This window comes from Notolepis coatsorum (genome assembly GCF_963971535.1).
Source record: "Notolepis coatsorum genome assembly, chromosome: 8".
Lineage (NCBI taxonomy): Eukaryota > Metazoa > Chordata > Actinopteri > Aulopiformes > Paralepididae > Notolepis > Notolepis coatsorum.
In genome coordinates, this window is record NC_140172.1 from 83677382 (window position 1) to 83696943 (window position 19562).

Genomic DNA, 19562 nt, shown 5'->3' on the forward strand with positions numbered 1-19562 from the left:
TGGACTTTGAGCAGTCGGCCAATTGTGTAACAGTATCCCAGAAGAGATATGTGGAAAATATCCTGAAACGTTTTGACATGCAGGAATGTAGAACAAGGGAAACACCATGTGATCAGAAACTTGATTACCAGGAGGATGCTCAGAAACTGATAGATGTAAAAATGTACAGGGAAGCCGTGGGTAGCCTCATCTACTTAACAACATGTACCCGCCCTGACTTATGTTTTGTAGTGAGTAAATTGTCACAGCATTTTGCTGATCCCACAGAGGAACACTGGATTACGGTAAAACATGTTTTTCGTTATCTCAAAGGTACAGTAGATAAACTACTTTGTTTCAGAAAGAGCAGCGAAGGCTTAGGGCTTAAAGCCTACAGTGATGCAGACTGGGCTGCTGACATCACAGATAGAAGGAGTACTACAGGATACTGTGTTAGTTTAAACACAAACAGCTCACTGGTTTCATGGAAAACAAAGAAGCAGCCCACAGTGGCACTGTCAACTTGTGACTTGTGGCCATGACGATACAGGAGTGTATTTATCTAGAACAACTGCTCGGAGGGATGGATAACTATGTATATAAGAAGACTGTTGTTTATGAGGACAACCAGGGTACTATTGCCATTGCGAGAAACCCTGTGTGCCGACAGAGGTGTAAGCATATGGATATAAAGTACCATTTCATCAGATCTGTCATCAGAGAAGAAAGGATGACACTGGTTTATTGTCCAACAGATGACATGGTAGCAGACGCTATGACGAAGCCTGCTTCAAAATTGAAACTGAGGAGATTTGCAGAGGTCATGTTTGGTGTGTAAATATTGACTGCCATACTCTTTTTGATGTTCTAAGACTGTGTTATTTTCTTTGTAAATAGTTTTGAAGAGTTCATACAGTGTGCTAAGCAACCATAAGTGGGAGTGTTGAATCTAGAGGTTGTATGCATGGTTGTAACTAACTGTAACTGTTCTCTACTGCAGGGGTTCTCAACCTGTCTGCTGCTAAGGCACCCCTGTGTTCAATAAAATATTCCAGGGCACCCCTACATACGATAAAGACTTTCCCGGTCCTGTCTTTTTTGCTACAATGATGATACAATTACTCTTTATTTGCCGTGCTGTCGTTGAGATGTTTTGTTGTTTGTTTGTCTTTGTAGCTTGTTGGTGAATCTGCAAATATGAATTGCCCCATACGGGATCAATAAAGTTGTCTGAATCTGAATCTGATGACAAACGTTTTTTTTTTAAATACAGAAAAGGATCACTAAAGTGCTATCTGTTGCAGCTGCACTGTTCTCCATAAAAATAGCATATTTGGATAAGTTTGACAATTTCTCAAAAACAGAAAATCATGTATTTTTTTTAAATACAGAAAAGGATCACCAAGTTACCATTTCTCAAAAAATATAAATAAATACAGAAAATAAGCACTTGTTCACTCAGTGGACATTTCTAGCTCAATGCGAGGTCCGCTGCTGCTGGCTAATAATACGGTCAATACGCGGGGAGATCTTTGACAAGGCAACACACGCATGTCATCATCAAGGCTCAACTTGGCCCTATATTTTGTTTTCAGAGCTGTCATGGATGAAAAGCCAGCTTCACACAGATATGTGGGGCTGAATGGTATCAACACCTTAACTGCAGCATCATGAGATACTTGGTACTCAGCACCACACTCTGAAACTAGCTCTCCAGGTGGTATCAGATGAGATTTCAATGAGTTCTTCCAAGAGTTTGGATGGAGATGTGTCAGGAAGCTTTGTCTCAATGTTGTCTGTAAATTTTTTTTTTATCCAGAGTAACTTGGTGATCCTTTTCTGTGTTTTATTAAATAATGATTTTCAGATTTTTAGAAATGGTCAAACTTATCCAAATATGGTATTTTCATGGAAAACAGTGCAGCTGCAACAGATAGCACTTTAGGGATAATTTTCTGTAATCCAAAAAGAATTTGGATTCACTATAAAGTGCCTGTTCACTATAAAGTGCCACGTTTTGATATATTGAGCTTTAAACTTTAAGTAAATCTTTTGGAACACGCAACCTAAAACACCTTCCTCTCCCAAACCGTTCCTGCAATTGTTTTATGTTGCATGATGATCATGTTTCAAGTTTCTTTATTAGTTGACATGCAAAGATACAGAATACCTTCACATGGAATGCTTTTTTCTGTTATGCTCCTATGAGGATCATAGGACGCTTGGATCATACACATACAGCTCATTACAGTAATATTCCACAATTATTACATTTTAGATAGTAATAATGGTACAGAGCCTTGAGACAAACATATGCATATTCACCACCGCAAACAGACTGGCAGCCGTCATAGGCAGCGCCATTTACGGAAGGAGGGGGGAGTGGGTTGGGGTTGTTACAGGGCTGTAGGGGGGGGGGAGTGGGAGGGGGGGGAAGGTGGGGGGGAGTGCACAAGCCAAGTCCTGGGTGGGGGAGGTCTCCCTCACACGAGGCAGCCGACAGTGCAGCGCCAATTCAGAGGAAGGGGGGGGGGGGGGGACTAGGGATTGGGGTTGTGGGACGCCGCTCGCCACTCTTATCTCCCAGAGAGCCTTCGACTCCAGAGCTCTCGGTTCGACCTTGGTCCAAGAATTTGTTTTGGCTGACTGACTGGCACAATTTATCCCAGCCACGTCCCTTTAAATTTGATTTGAATAGAGTGGAATATAACTCTATTGATTTGAGTGGAGTGAGTTTTAACAACTCCGTCCAAATGACTGAATGCATTATTAGTCCAAGTGTCCAAGTGTCTTATCAGTTCATTTTGGTAGATCCTGTGCGCGGTAAACAGATCCAAAATCTTCTTATTGCAGTCCAAAAGCTTCGATAATCCAAATAATACTGGATACATAATACTGAATCATGGATACATTTATTATGTATTGTATTTTTTATGTTTAAATATCAACATAATCTGTCTGTCCACCCTCAGTACATTTACTATCAATATAATATAGTAGTCTGACTTCATCATCTTTTCAAACGCACACACATAGAGGGAGAATGCCCCCCCCCCCCTTCCTTCCCAGTCATCCTTCCAAGTCCCCACCCTGCTGTTCTCTGTCGCTCTGAACAGGGCTTTAGCTTGTTGTTAGCTTATGGTAACGGGACATTAATTCCGGTCTTAAACACAACGTGGTCATAAAGGAATGGCAAGGATTGCAAAGCATGTTATATGCATTTGACCCGTTGCGGAATAAAACAGCAGGGATTTGTTTTGGGTCGCAAAAACACTACCCTTGCTGTGTTTCAATGTCCGCGTTCCAGATCCAGACGCTACTACAGGCTTGTTCGAGATGGATTTCGGTTTGCCTCGACTAGTAGACGAGAGTAGCCGAGTGAAGCCGGGGGAGGAGTTAAAAGGGCGGACACTGCCGATTTCACGAGAGCCTCTCGCCTAGTCTCGCATGACAGATACGCTTTCACGTCACCACACACACATTACACACCTGTCCAGCTCATTATAATGCGATGGCCGTTTGCAAAATTAGATCAGATTCAAATGTACAGCACACACCATATACTGCTATAGTGGAATATACTATTCATATACCATACCATCTTGTTCAATGTTGCGCGCTCCTGGCCGCACGCACACACAACACACTGCTGAATAATTCTGTTTTGCATCAATATATATATATGTATACTGTGTATATTGAGGCAAAACAGAATTATATATACAGTATTGAGGCAAAACAGACGATGCATGTGTGTATGTGTGTCTGACAGCTTGAAGTTTATCATGATGATATGATGATAACGCATAACAAATAAAGTTTTCAATCAATCAATCAATCAATCAAACGTCTCATAACTTCCTGGCTGTCACGTGGCTGGTGACTGACAACTTTTCTGAGCCAATATGCGCTTTGCCCGACCATAGCAAGTCGCTTCCCAGCCGGGAGCAGCCGAGTGAGAGGTACTGTGGCGCCTCGCTCTGAAGGCTGCTTGTGGCTCGCTCCCGCGGGAGTTCCACGCCTCGCCTCGTCAGATTTTCAGAGCAAGTCGGACAATATTCTAACCGTCATGCAACGCGCTTGGCGAGGCAGTAGTGAAACCTGCGCAGATCTGCGTCCGCCTATCCCATCTCGAACAGCTGAGCTGAGAGACGCTACTGCTCAGCCTGCCTGAGATGCATCCTATTGGCTGTGTGCTGGAGCGGATATGAGTCACGACACCACGGATTTTCAAAATAAGAGTATCATAATGACCTTAATGTTGCTAGCTTTCGGAGCCTATTTAATATAGCTGGAGCTGCGCGTGGGCATAAATGAGACCCGCTATAGGATTTTCAAAATAAGACTGTGTCATTCTATATTTTTAAAGAACATTGCCAGGCATCTCGCGGAACCCCAGGCAGCTCTCCGCGGAACCCCTGTGTGCCGCGGAACCCCTGTTGAGAACCGCTGCTCTACTGCTCCCATGAATGCATATATATCTGTGTCCACTGGAGGGCGCTATAGGCGGAGCTTCTACTGTCTACGCCAGGTTGGGAGTATATCAGCCTTGGTTCCCTCCTTCTCTTTCTTCTCCCCACATCTGCCTCTCCCGGAGAGGAGATCACATGAGCTGCTGTGTTATGAATCAATATGAATGAATAAACCGCTGCCAGCAGAGCAAGGCCAAAGATAGAAACCATGCCTCTTGTACATATTATTGTTGCCCCATAGCCAATTCTGTTAACAATGTGCAAAATAAATCAGCATTGTTTTTGGTTACCCTTTAAAGTAGGAAAATGTTCTGGCCCATATTTGAACAGCAGCAGTAGTTCACTTCAGAAACCAGAGGGACAGCTGCTGCTGCTCCTCCTCCTCCTCCCTCCTCTCCTGTCTCCTCATCACCCAGACTCCTCCTCCTCCCTCCTCTCCTGTCTCCTCATCACTCAGACTCCAAGCCACTGTTCAAACTTTGTGTGTCGCCAATTAAAAAGTCACTGTTCTCCGTGGGTTTTGTGAAGTTGCAAGATTAACGTTTTCTTTTTTACCTCCCTTTTTAAAAATAATTGTTTAACCATCTTCCTTTGTCTTCCCTCAAAAGTATGAAAGTGAAAACGAGACCGAGCAACGCAAGTGGCCATACAAACTTTATATATTATTTATACTTTATATTTATATTTTACTGCTTTACACAGATGCTATTTGTGTTTATTTACTTGTTCATTCATTTATATATATTAATTTATATGTGCAGGAATGCGCTAAACCAGGAGGTCATGGGAGAACATTTATGTTGACTAGGAAGGCTGTGTTATTAAATGGTAAGAATCATGATACACAGCTCTTTATCTCGGGTAAAAACAGGAAAGCACAATTAACAGATATGTTTTACCTGTATTTCACAGAATTTACTTCTTTTTAATTGTGTACCTGAATTAATAAACACCTCATTCTAAGATTTCCATTCCATAATTCTGAAATTCTGTTTCTGAAATTCTACAATTGAGTATGTCAGACTAAGAACCATATAAGTCAGTTTTAGGTTTTCAGAGGAACAATGTTTTCAAATGTTATTAGATGGTAAGTTAGAGTGTTGTGTTCACTCATAGTTAAAGACAGTAGAGGTTGAGTACTTTATTATCTAAAGAGGGTAAGTTAGAGTATTGTGTTTATTCATAGTTAAAGACAGCAGAGGTTGAGTAGTTTCTTGTGATGTATCACATTCACACTCCAAGTGATTTAGATAAATTTCACAACTGCAAATAGATGGGCTGTCATAAATACACACACATAAATACACACACTGGAGGTTTATATAAGGATAGTGAATTGGAATGTGTTGCTACTTACCTGCAGTGGACTATAATAGGACACGAGCGTCCCCGGTAGCACTTGTTAACCTTTCTGCAAACAGAACACAACACCAGACCATTAAGCGTTAACAAAGTATAATCATTGTAATAAATAGCACACACACACAAACAGGGCAGAAATGCACTCTCCATTCAATAAATGTATTTGCTAATGAATTATTATTATTCAATTTTTTTCACAGTGACAGGTGTCATATCAGGGTAAACACAGGTATACTCAATAACATGAGTTATGGTTTTGTTCCATGTAGGTGTGGCAGAGCCGGGGCCCTGGTAGTGTGTATGCTGGCTCACCACCGGAACGACTCTGGGACACCTGGACGGAACAGGACCATAATTACCTGTGTGTTTATCCCATTATGATACATCACAATTGGACATGACAACCTTCTCGTGTCAGAGTTTTCTTTTTTTCTGTGTTTGTTTGTCTTTTTTTTAATCGACTGCACTGAAAGTGGATGGTATCTGAGAGACATATAGAGTGCATCATGTGGATTCAAAGATGATACGAATAATGGGAACATTACCATTTTGTCAACATCATGCATGCTAGTGGGGTGTGGGGCATGAGTATTGCTTAGCAACAGACATGTGCTCCATAGCCCTCATTGACTTCCGCTAGATAACAAAAGCTATCCCCATATATCCCAAAAATACAAATACAGCTGCAAGTGCTTTTTTGGATGAACTTAAAGTAGCTACTCCCTGGACCCTGACACCTCAGAAAAGCTTCTCAAAAACTCTTGATTACAGTTGGACACACACACACACACACACACACACACACACACACACACACACACACACACACACACACACACACACACACACACACACACACACACACACACACACACACACACACACACACACACACACACACACACACACACACACACACACACACACACACACACACACACACACACACACACACACACACACACACCACATGCTTTAAGATCATTAGAAGATTCTGTTAAGATCTCACATTCTTCAGTATTCCAAGTCACACAAATATAATACATTTTTCATCCTTGTCAATAAAAAATAAATGCTAAATCAACGTTTTACATCAACAATCAACAATTAGTACATGAAAGCACATAAGAAGTACCAAAATATATATTGCAAGTTTACTTTCAGAAAAGTACATATGGGTAGAAATAGACTTTTAACACACTTTATACTAAAAATAGTATTTCAGTGTAGACAAATATTGTAATTTTTTACTTGTTGTAGCTTAAAATCAATAATAGCTTAATTTAAAGTAGAGGTCGCCAGAACATCATATCACAATATTTCTACACATTTTCACCTTTCACAATATTTCTTTCACTTTGCTTTTCTATGGCTAGTTTGCAAATTACTGAACAGCTCAAATAAGTTGGTAACAATGTACTACTCCAATTGCAGCCTTTAGGATAGGCCTAAAAGATATAAAATAAATAAAAATAATTGTTAAACACATTTGAGCTAATACAAGTATCAGTGTCTATATGCTATGGTGAAAGTTATGAATAGAGATTACCGTAAGCGTTGATTATCTAAGAATATCACAATAATATCGCTGTGAATGTGTAACGGAGGTACCGCAGTCTATCCACAGTCACGGATACAAGTAGTGACGTGGCTGTGGACGTTAAGCGGTACTCCCCAGAGGCATCCAGACCAAGTAGCAAGAGGTGAGTTCACCTCTTGGTACAGTGGTCTGTGATGTCGCCCCCGGTGCGGGAGACCGGGGTTTAACTCCCACTCAGGGCAATCCCTTAACAGGGGTCGAATCGAAACAAACACAACGCAGTAAGATCACACCGGTCACAAATGCATATCACAACAAATTATGATCCAAGATTGGGCCCACCCCTACTATATAGAATCTGACACAGTTGACCATTATCTTCTTTTGCAAATATTACGTATTGTGGGCTTTGATACAAATGCTTGCAGTTGGTTCCATCTGAGAGACTTCAATCTGTGAAATCATGAATTGCCCAGTCAGAGTTTTTACCTACCCCACAGGGATCAATCCCGGGCCCTTATTTACCATTTACACTTTACAGTATATTAATAATATTGTCTTATGATCCTCTGAATGGTTATATTGCAGATTCTGTGAAACTGGCCACTGAAAATCTGCAACTCTGAGAAATTAGTTTCAAACTGGTGCTTAACTCAATCCCCACCAACAATGATTATATACGTGTTTGGCCGACAGCCGTTGAACGCCAACCACGTATATATACGTTATTTGATCGTTTTTCCTTTTTTTTTTTACATTTGTATTCATTATTCATCCAGGGACCTTGGTGTTACCATAGGGAATGAGTCTGAGGTCGCCAAAGTGCAATACTGGCCACATCCAGCTAGACGGCAGTATCGAGCACTATTATTATATCGAGAACAAACTCTATTATGTTTGCATTTATTGTAAATGTTTTGTATTCATTATTATTATTATTATTATTATTATTATTATTATTATTATTATTATTATTATTATTATTATTATTATTATTATTATTATTATTATTATTATTATTATTATTATTATTATTATTATTATTATTATTATTATTATTATTATTATTATTATTATTATTATTATTATTATTATTATTATTATTATTATTATTATTATTATTATTATTATTATTATTATTATTATTATTATTATTATTATTATTATTATTATTATTATTATGTATGCTTCAAAATAAATTAATATATAAATAATGTATAAATACTTATTATGTCTTTAATTATTTAATTATTATAATTATTATGATTGGGTCCACCACTGCTATAAATAATTATAAGACAAATGATGATCTAAGAGCCGAGCCCTACTATAAAGTATTATAAGGATACACATAATTCATTGTAATGCTGTAATATGATACCTCATAATTATTACAGTATATCAATGACCTGATAAAATCATTGCTATGATTGGACACTTTATAATTAGCTTCATGAGCTTCTATAATGGCTACAACACATCATAATTAATTGCAGCTGAATGAGCTGCTGAACAATCTAGTGCCAAGCGAACAGGTGGCACGGACCCCTTTTATCTCTTCTTCATGTCAATAACTTATAACTTATGAGAATATATATATATCACATTAAAATACATTGTTTCATGTGTGTCGAATCTATAATACATATTACAAAACATGCAAATACAAATAAAAAAAACATTCAGTTCAGTTGCTTGCAGGCCCGGACTGGCCATCGGGAGCACCAGGAGTTTTCCCGGTGGCCTGGCCTGCACAGATAAAAAAAAAAAATGATAAAAAAAAAAAAAATTATATATTTCTTTTATTATAATTTTTTTTTTTTTTTCATGCCATTGTTTCTAGTTGTGGCGGCGGCGCTGCGCGATAGTTTTTAGATAACCAGGTGGGTGGGGAACAACCAGGATTTCACTGTCTGCTACAGAGTTGGAGAACTATCTGACTCTCCCTCACGCGGACACACACACACACAATGGAGCCGTGCTGCCGCTTGTGATTGGTGGAGGCGGGACCAGGCGATACAACTGATTGACCGTGGAGGCGGCGAATGGAATGGCAGATGGCACACTCCCAAAAGGAGTTGTTAAATCTGACATTACAAAAAACAATATGTGGTGGTTATGATTGGGGCTGAAGTTGAATAAACAATTTATGAAAGAGAGAGTCAAAATAATTCCAAGATAATTCAAAGATTACACACCTTTGCCACATTGGCTACAAACATAATCACTGCAAAGTTATCAAAAAAATAAGAATCTGATCAGACACAAGGGTTAAGTTGTTGTTCCCTTTCTAATTTCCTCAAAAACATCTAGTCTAGTTAATGTGATCAATATTATTTGACAATTGATGCTTTTTGTTGGAAATTTCAGTCAGTGAGCTCATACTTTGAGCTCATTTTATAGTTAAAATGATTGAGACAACGCAATCTTCTGTCTTCGTTGTGCATGCATGCGTGTGCTCACCACACGTGATACATGTGTCACTATTCTGGCAGTGGCTACTGTTATTATAGTATTGTAATGAAAGGTCTGTTATTTAATGTTTGTGTAAAGGGCTATTTTAACTGTTGATGGGTAGTGCATCAGTAAAGTGAATATGGTATTGTGCTCTTGCCTTGTTTGAATAGGTGGAAAGAGTGGTTAACTGTATTATAATAGTAAATAGAAAAATATGTTGTGCTCTTGTTTTTTTCTTTTTGAAGGTGGAGAGAGTACCATTGCTAGTGCCACAGTTTTATTTGAGGTTCATAACAGTACATTGTACTAAGCAATTGTTGGCTCATTAGTTTGTGATTCACATGCACTAAAATTCACCAGAATGCAGGAAATTAAGTCTTTGTAACAAAAAAATTCCGGGTGGGGGACCCCCAGACCCCCCACTTAAAAAGTGGCCTGATTGGGGCTATATTTCGCGCTATATCTCCCGGTATGAATTATTTCCCCAGTCCGGCCCTGGTTGCTTGACTGTTGATTGCAAGCCAATACTGTTTCCTTTTCGACTGCACAGAAAAACGCAGGCCATTTAAAAAATGGAGAAGTCATGTTACCATGGCAACACCAGCAGAGGAGCACTAATGGGGGATTGGGAGAAGAGGAAAGGGGAGGGGTATTCGAAGGAGGCACTCCACAGGTGAGGAGTGAGAGATATAGATAGAGAGAGAGAGAGAGAGAGAGAGAGAGAGAGAGAGAGAGAGAGAGAGAGAGAGAGAGAGAGAGAGAGAGAGAGAGAGAGAGAGAGAGAGAGGAAAAGGAGAAGAGCGAGAGAAAGTCAAGCAAATCATGAGCAAGCATAAAGGCGAGAGGTCATCACAGGTAATTTGGCACAGTAAGGATAGATAGAGAGAAGGAGGGAGAGAGGGGAGGAGGAGGAGGAGGAGAAGGAGGGAAAAGAGAGGGGGGGCAGTCCCCTTGGTTGCAGAGTCACAGTCTCCAATGATCACTTTGTGACTATGCAACTGGGCTCATATTACTAGCTGCAACATCACAAAAATGACACTGGCCACCGCTAGTTAGGTGCTACAAACAAACAGGGAAGGAGAGGGAGGGGGATAGAGAGAGGGGAGAAGAGAGAGAGAGGGGGAGGGAGAGAGTGAGAGAGAGAAGGAACATGAAGACAGCTTTATCGTTTGTTTCATTCAAGTCACAGAGAGAGAGAGAGAGAGAGAGAGAGAGAGAGAGAGAGAGAGAGAGAGAGAGAGAGAGAGAGAGAGAGAGAGAGAGAGAGAGAGAGAGAGAGAGAGAGAGAGAGAGAGAGAGAGAGAGAGAGAGAGAGAGAGAGAGAGAGAGAGAGAGAGAAAGAGATTGCCAAAAATATTGCATTGCCCTGAGAGTAAATGCAATATTTCCTAACTGGTGCCTTGGCCAGAACAGACCTTATAATAATGGCTTTCACCACACACACAAAAAAGATATATCATTTAACTATATAAGTTATATAACCATATATAACTGACTGGGACTTAAGTCTATCATTGGAGAAAATCCAAACCAAGATAGAAGGGGCAGCTTTCACACAATAATTGAACAATACATCAGTTGAAAACAGATGGAAAGGGAAGCACTGGGCTAAAGCATCTGACTCATAGGGGCAGAGTATCTTTCAGTGCATTCCAAATGTACACTTTTATTGATCCAAAAAAGCACTGAGGATATTTTTTGCCCCTGCACCAAGACCATTTCACCATCTCTGGGAATGCAACAATCAATGATCTGGAACCTTGGGAGGTTGTGAGGTAAAAACTTGGATCTTTACAGCCGATTTTTCACACGTTGGATCTTTACACCAAAATATGGAGGTTTAGAGGTGATTGAGCCCAGAGATGGCGAACCAAGTGACCCCATCCAACTGGAATTTCTCTAAGACACTGGTTACAGGGGGTGACAGTGGCTCGGGAGGTAGAGCAGTCGTCTGGTAATCCGGAGGTTCCTGGTTCCATTCCCTGCTCCTCGCAGACAGTATGTCGAAGTGTCCTTGAGTAAGACACTTAACCCATAACTGCTCCCGATGAGCAGGATGGCACCTTGCATGGTTGCCTCTGCCATTGGTGTGTGAATGTGTGAGTGAATGGGTAAAATGTGAGGAACAAATTTTAAAGTGCTTTGGAAAAAAGCTGCTATATAAATGCAACCATTTACCATTTACCATTTTAAAGGACCCAAACTGTGGTCTTTCTTCTGGTGGGTCCCTACATGACAACAGTAGTAATATTGTATATATTGTATACATATATACCATACATATATGTATATATTGTAATATAATATATGCAAATTATATTAGCATACAATGCTATTTGGGACTCAAACTTAAGGTGCAAATCTCATTGTATGCAAATATAATGATAATAAAGTGCAATCTAATCTAATCTAATATGTTTGTGATATGTTTCAATGGGCCTGTATCACATGACAAGAGTAGTAATATTGACCTCAGCGCAGCTTTCGACACTGTTGATCACACCATTCAATTAGATCGTCTCCAACACGGGGTTGGGGTCAGTGGCACTGCACTAGCATGGTTCTCCTCCTATCTCACAAATAGAAGCTTTGCTGTCAACATTGCCAACTGCTCCTCCCCCCAACCTCCCTCTCCTGTGGGGTCCCGCAAGGGTCCATCCTTGGCCCGATCCTGTTCTCTCTTTACATGCTACCCCTTGGTTCAATCATTCAGAAGCACAACATCTCTTTTCACTGTTATGCTGACGACACACAGCTTTATGTTTAGCTGAAACCTAAAAACCAGTCTCTACTTAACAGTCTCATGTCCTGCCTGGATGACGTTAAATCTTGGATGGCTCAAAACATATTACAACTAAATGAAAACAAATGCGAAATAATCCTCTTCGGTCCCCCAGACGCTGTCACCACCCTTACCAATAGTCTTGGCAACTTGTCCTCCCTGGTCAAGCCTTATATCAAGAACCTAGGTGTCATTTTTTATCCACAATTTAAATTCGACAGACAAGTGAACTCAGTGGTAAAGGCATGTTTTAACTACGCACCATTGCTAAACTCAAAGCCCTTCTCTCCCCTGCAGACCTTCAGAGAGTTATCCATGCTTTCATTTCATCTAGATTAGACTACTGCAACTCCCTCTATATAGGCATTAACCAGTCTTCCCTGTCCCGCTTACAACTGATACAAAACGCAGCTGCCAGACTGTTGACCGGAACCCGCAAGAGAGACCACATCACCCCTGTCCTTGCCTCCCTTTATTGGCTTCCAGTACGCTACAGGATATATTTTAAGGTTCTCCTATTTGTTTTTAAAGCCCTTAATGGTCAGTCCCCCTCCTATATCTCAGACCTCCTATCCCCCTATTCCAACACCAGGTCCCTCAGGTCAGCCGATCAGAGGCTCCTGACAGTCCGGAGGTCTAACCTCAAGCTCAGGGGGGGGCCGTGCCTTTGCTGTCGCAGCCCCTGCACTGTGGAACAGCATCCCCACCTCCATTAGGCTTGCCCCCTCGATAGATGCCTTCAAATCTAGGCTCAAAACCCACTTCTACCTACTAGCCTTTCCCGTTCACTGACTCATGCCCTGTTTTCCTGTGTGCTTGCCTGTGTGCCCTCCCATAAAACGGAGTTGTGATTGTTGTCTATATGTATCTATGTATCTACCCTCTGTACAGCACTTTGGTTGACACATGTCATGTTAAATGTGCTATATAAATAAATCTGATTGATTGATTGATTGATTGAATATGTTTGTGATATGTTTCAATGAACCTGTATCACATGACAACAGTAGTAATAGTAACATAGCGGTCACAGAGGCTATTCACTCCGAAGGGCCTCTCTCCTCTGTCCTGTTTCTCGTGGACCTGTCTGCAGCCTTCGACACAGTCAACCATCAGATCCTCATCGCATCCCTCGCTGGAAACGGAGTGGCTGGCTCTGCGCTGGCATGGCTGAAATCCTATCTCGACGACCGCTCCTACCAAGTATCATGGAGAGAGGGACCCTGTCGGTCCCCCGCCCCCCTCTGGACGGGTGTCTACCAGAGCTCGGCCCCTCTACACACCAAATCTCTGGGTAACATTATCACATCTCATGCCTTCTCGTATCATTGCTATGCCAATGATACTCAACTCTTCCTCTCCTTTCCTCCCTCAGATATCCATATCTTTGAGAAAATCTCGGCCTGTCTGTTCAACATCTCCGCCTGGATAACGACCAACCACCTCAAACTGAACCTAAGCAAAACAGAATTGCTTCACCTGCCGGCCAAATCCTCCCCCCTGACCGACCTTTCCATCACAGTGGAGAATGTAGCTGTGGCCGTGTCCCCGATTGTCAAGAACCTTGGCATTGTCCTTGACGACCGGCTGAACTTCTTCGCTCACATCGCCATAACAACCAGAACCTGCAGATTCCTTCTGAGCAATGTCAGAAGGATCCGCCCCTTCCTGACAAAAGAAGCCACCCAACTCCTTGTCCAATCAACAGTCATCTCTCACCTCGACTACTGCAATGCACTGCTTGCTGGTCTACCACCAACAAGCCTCATCAACTCATTCAGAACGCAGCCACCCGCCTTATCTCCAACCTACCAAAGTCAGCCCATGTTACCCCACTTCTTAGGGACCTGCACTGACTCCCCATCGCCGTACGAATCCGCTTGAAGGTCCTCAACCTGGCATATCGCACAGAGAAGGGAACGGCTCCCGCCTACCTCCGGTCAATGGTCTCTAACTACACACCACAGACCCCTAACAGACCCCTACACTCTACATCTTCTGGCCGCCTCAGACCCACTCCTGTCCTTGCACCAGGAGGGTCATCAATTCTCGGTCCTTGCTCCACAATGGTGGAACGAACTTCCCACCACAGTTAGGACAGCTAAAACACAAACAATCTTTTGCAGTCGACTAAAGACACTTCTTCAATCAATATCTGAAATGAGAAAATAACAAAAAAGAAAGAAAAAAAACGTCTTACGGTCCTCGACTGTCATGCACTCTTCCTAATATACTAACATGTCTCTACTACTATACACTCGACACTGCAGCACTCAAGTTTCAACACTTTGATGAACGAAAGAGTTGTACCCTTCCTGCTAACTTGTCGTACAAAACTGGATAAAAGCATCAGCTAAATGACAAAATGTAAAATGTAAATTTATTATGTTTGTGATATGTTTCAATGAGCCTGTATAACATGATAGTAGTAATATCGTTGTGATATGAGCTTGAGCCCTGCGATAACAAACAAAAGAAACCAACCTCACCAGGTTCCTGATTTGAAACAATTAAAAAGCCAATGCACAAACTATGCAAAAAGAGTTCTTAAAACTAAAAATAACCCTTCAGTTTCTTCTTAAACCTTTCAGTTCCTCAATTCAGTTCTGTCCCCCAGATGGCGTTCCTTGCAGTAAGGGGGGTAGTTCCCTCACCTGCGGAAGTCTAGGAGTGTGCGGCTGGATTCCGGAACGTTCTGGTTGAGCCAAGTGAGGAAATGGAATTGTGTGACAGTGCGCGTCTCGTTGGTCTGCATGTTCTTCAGGTAGAAGCTCCGCACCAGGAAGTCATCACACCAGATGTGCTCAGACACCAAGTTCACCTATGACCACACACACACACACGTGCACGCACGCACGCACGTGCACGCACACACACACACACACACACACACACACACACACACACACACACACACACACACACACACACATATATCCACACACACACACACACACACACACACACACACACACACACACACACACACACACACACACACACACACACACACACACACACACACACACATATATCCACACACGGACACACAACACGCCGAGTCAGTATACATTGAAAAGAAACAGTAGAAAATGTTGCCTGTCGAAAGAGTACCCCCCCCCCCCCCCAACTCCCATCACCAGACAAGTACACCTGAACAACAAATTAGACTGATCGGACAACACAGAGGCCCTCTATAGGAAGGGACATAGCAGGAGGTCCTTCAATGTGTGCAATAGACTGCTGCAGTCATTTTACCAGTCTGTAGTAGCCAGCATCCTCTTCTTTGCTGTTGTATGCTGGGGGGGCTACATCAACTCTAGGGACACCAACAAACTGAACAAGCTGGTGAGGAAGGCTAGCTCAGTGGTGGGAGTCGAGCTGGTCAAACTAGAGGTGGTGGCAGAGAGGGGGATGAGAAGGAAGCTGACCGCTAATCCTGGAGAACCCCTCCCACCCCCTCTATGAGGAGCTAGCCAATATGTGATAGTTTATTTTCATATTATCACAGTTTGAATGTTTAAGAACATATTTACTATAAAAGTGAACAGTTTTAGTATCTCTAATAGTAACAATTCTTTGTTTAAAAAAGGCTGTTTCCGTGTGACTTTGGTCATTGCGTGGGGGCGGAATTACATTTGCATGTGAATCAAGAGGAGTGCTTTCGTTGGCGAGTTGGAGTTTCGAGCGACGCCCATAAATACATGAGCACATGGGCTTGTGTTTACAATTTTTGTCATACGAAGCGGGGCTGATCGCAACGAGAAAGTTGTAGAAGAAGCCAGGAAAGTCCTTTGTGTTGACGAGAGCCTCATTCGGATAATCATGCCGAATTAATGCCGGTACACACATTACAAAAACCTTTGTGAAACACACATTTTCTGTGGGCTTGTTCTAAAATCTGGACCTGTACTACATGATACTTCAGGCTATGGAACCGTTATGCTTTCCAGCTCCTAACTCTCAGCTGGAACTTAAAAACAGGCATCTGGCAACCAGTAAACAGAAATGTGAGTACATAAAAACTTTGACTTCAGTGTGTTCAAACCGGCATATTTTCACACCGCCAACAAAGTACTGGGCCCATTGTCTCAGAATGGATTTTGGTGCGTCTCCTCTCCTCTCATTTCTGTGCGTCTCCTCTCTGACACCTGAGACAGAAAGTACTTAGCCAGTAGTCACTCCCCTCCGCTCTGACACAACTGTCGTTTTTTCACACAGCGAGGAAAATAATAACAATAATTAACATATTTACCAGTCGTATTAGGTTTTGCAAATAAGGAGACAATAATAGAGAACATTTCAAAGCACTCAAAATTGCCAATATCTCCATTTCGACCTATTGCTGAATTGCGCACCATTTTGGGGTTTTCTCAAGAATCATGAGCTGCTTAACCCTTTCACTACCACACTACAGAAGGTTAACCTTTCACTACCACACTATAGACGGAGTGTGGTAGTGAAGGGTTAACCTTCTGTAGTGTGGTAGTGAAGGGTTAACCTTCTGTAGTGTGGTAGTGAAAGGGTTTAACACTGTCGTGTGGCAGTGAAAGGGTTAACTAGATGGCCTAGGTCGTGCCACATAACATAATAAGGAGCACGTTCAGCCACAGACTCATACCCCAAAAACACACCACTAACTTCATCAGTCCTTCGTCAAATCCATGTCTTTATATCTGCTGTGTGACAATAAAATAATTTCCCCCTCAGGACAAAGAAAGTAATCTATCTATTTCTAATTCAACACAATGAAAGAGACATATATTGTCAGCCTCATACGATAATTGCCTAAGTAATTTTTTGGCCAAATTGAGATTTCTGCCTAACTGTACTCTCCTCACACCAGTGGCGAATCCTTGTGGAAGCCAACGGAAGCCATGCCTCCCTATAAATTCATATCAAATTATGAAATATGAAAAAAAAAAAAAAAATTAATATAGTTTACATTCTTTTTCATCTGTGTTATATTTTTTTTTTTTTTTTTAATGTCTCCCTCTTCTCCTTCTCACTCCCTCTAACACACTGTCAGACTGTGCTCACTACTGCAGCTAGTATAGGATAGAGGCAGTGGGTAGGTCTCTTTCTCCAGGCTTCCAGCATTATAGAGTGAGTCCAAACTCCAAATCCGATCCTAGCCAATCAGATTCGAGCTGACTGCCACTGTGCCACACCCTAAAAGTTTAAAACGGAGCTGGGAGGAAAACACTCAGCATATTTTCCCCTTGGAGGCGGGGCAGGTCAGAAGTTCACGTTTCCACCTGACTACCTAACGTGACATCCCATTAGTAGTACTGAGGACCAGCAGAGCACACCACTGTGGATATTATGATTTAACAAATCTATCTGGCAAGAGGAGGACCACATTATTGACCAGGTAAGCACTGAGCAGCCTGACTGACTAACTAACGTTATCAGGCAAGCTTGTATACCCTTTCATGACTGCAATGCAAGCCAGGGGCTGGAATACGCAGTCACTTATTCCTCCGTAGTAGCCAGGTTAATGTGCACCATCAAGCACTGCTTAAAAGCTAGCGGTGGGTCCAAAATATATCGGATATAAATGTCAAAGGTACCCAGCGTTCCATTAGGGTTTCACACACAGATGCGGCGGGGTTTGAAAGCTCGGCGTTGCTAATAAACATTTTAAATCATTTTTATAAACGAGTAAAACTGAGGCTGAAATGACTGCTTCCGCATTTTACAGTAGGAACGCTCTGATGGCTGGGCGCGCCGCGCAACAGACACTTGAATGAATGAATGAATGAATGAATGAATGAATGAAAACTTTATTTAACAGATTGCAGAATGGGTACAATACAGTACGGCTCAATACACACAATTGTTAAGGGGATGCAGACCAGAGAAATACGTTTGTCTTGTCACGTTTGTCTAATAGACAGTCATATTCTCTCCCGGTGTTCTGCGGAATCCTACTCCGTCCTCGAAAACAACACCGGCCGTATGTATATTTCTCTCCCACCCACCCACCCCCTCCTAATGTACAGTCCCCTCCCCATCATATGTATATACTCTGTCAGGATCTATGGGTAACAGTACTGTATATTTGATGTCATGATGTCTTGTATGTCATAAATGTCACTATGAATTGAAAATGGGGGACCCTGATGTAAACAAGACAAACGTCTTTCTCTGGTCTGCATCCCCTTATACAATTGTGTGTATTGAGCCGTACTGTATTGTACCCATTCTGCAATCTGTTAAGAAAGTTTGACTGGCCGCCGATCCATACTGTAGTGTACATGGTGATTGGTGACTGCTTGACTTAAAAAAATAAAATAAAATAAATATTAATAAAAATATTTAATACTTTTTTTTTAATAATTTTTTTTGGCTTCCCCTGTTATTTTACCCACGCGACGCCACTGCCTCACACTGCTGCATCGCCCTGGCTTAGTGCCTATGTCCTCAGCCAATCAGAACACTTGTTACGTTCAAAAATCCCCATCTGCCTAACTCACTTGTGTGACTTGTGCATTTTAACGTTACATACAAAGATGCCGATCGCATGACTTAGGCAAGTATAACATTGATTGATTGATTGAAAACTTTATTAACAGATTGCAGAACGGGTACAATACAGTACGGCTCAATACAAACAATTGTTAAGGGGATGCAGACCAGAAAAATACTTTCGTCTTGTTTACATCAGGGTCCCCCATTTTCAATTCATCAAGACATTTATGACATACATGACATACAGATATACAGTACTGTATTAGTGTAACAGCTGCCTTAGTGTATGTGTGTACGAGGAAGAAATTTCACACTCACAACATATTTTGCTTAAAAGTCACCTTATTTTGATACGCAATGGTTGTTGTGTTTTTGTATTTTTGCAAACTTGTTGATACACCTCGTGGAACTTATTTTCAAAATATAAATTAAAAACGAATTTTAATTTAATTTAATTACATTTTTAAAAACAACATTTGATGGAAAATTTGTTATT

General features: G+C 41.5%; 1 protein-coding gene across 1 annotated transcript in view; it reads right to left on the minus strand.

Annotated features, from left to right (window-relative positions):
• The window catches only part of LOC311233497 (receptor-type tyrosine-protein phosphatase N2-like), a gene marked incomplete at both ends in the record, with an annotated part of 758095 nt that overhangs the window by 33722 nt on the left and 704811 nt on the right, over positions 1–19562 (minus strand). The window contains 2 exons of the mRNA XM_084320464.1: positions 5809–5862; positions 15247–15413. Coding sequence (XP_084176590.1) covers positions 5809–5862; positions 15247–15413 — 221 coding nt within the window. The remainder of the gene's footprint in view (positions 1–5808; positions 5863–15246; positions 15414–19562) is intronic.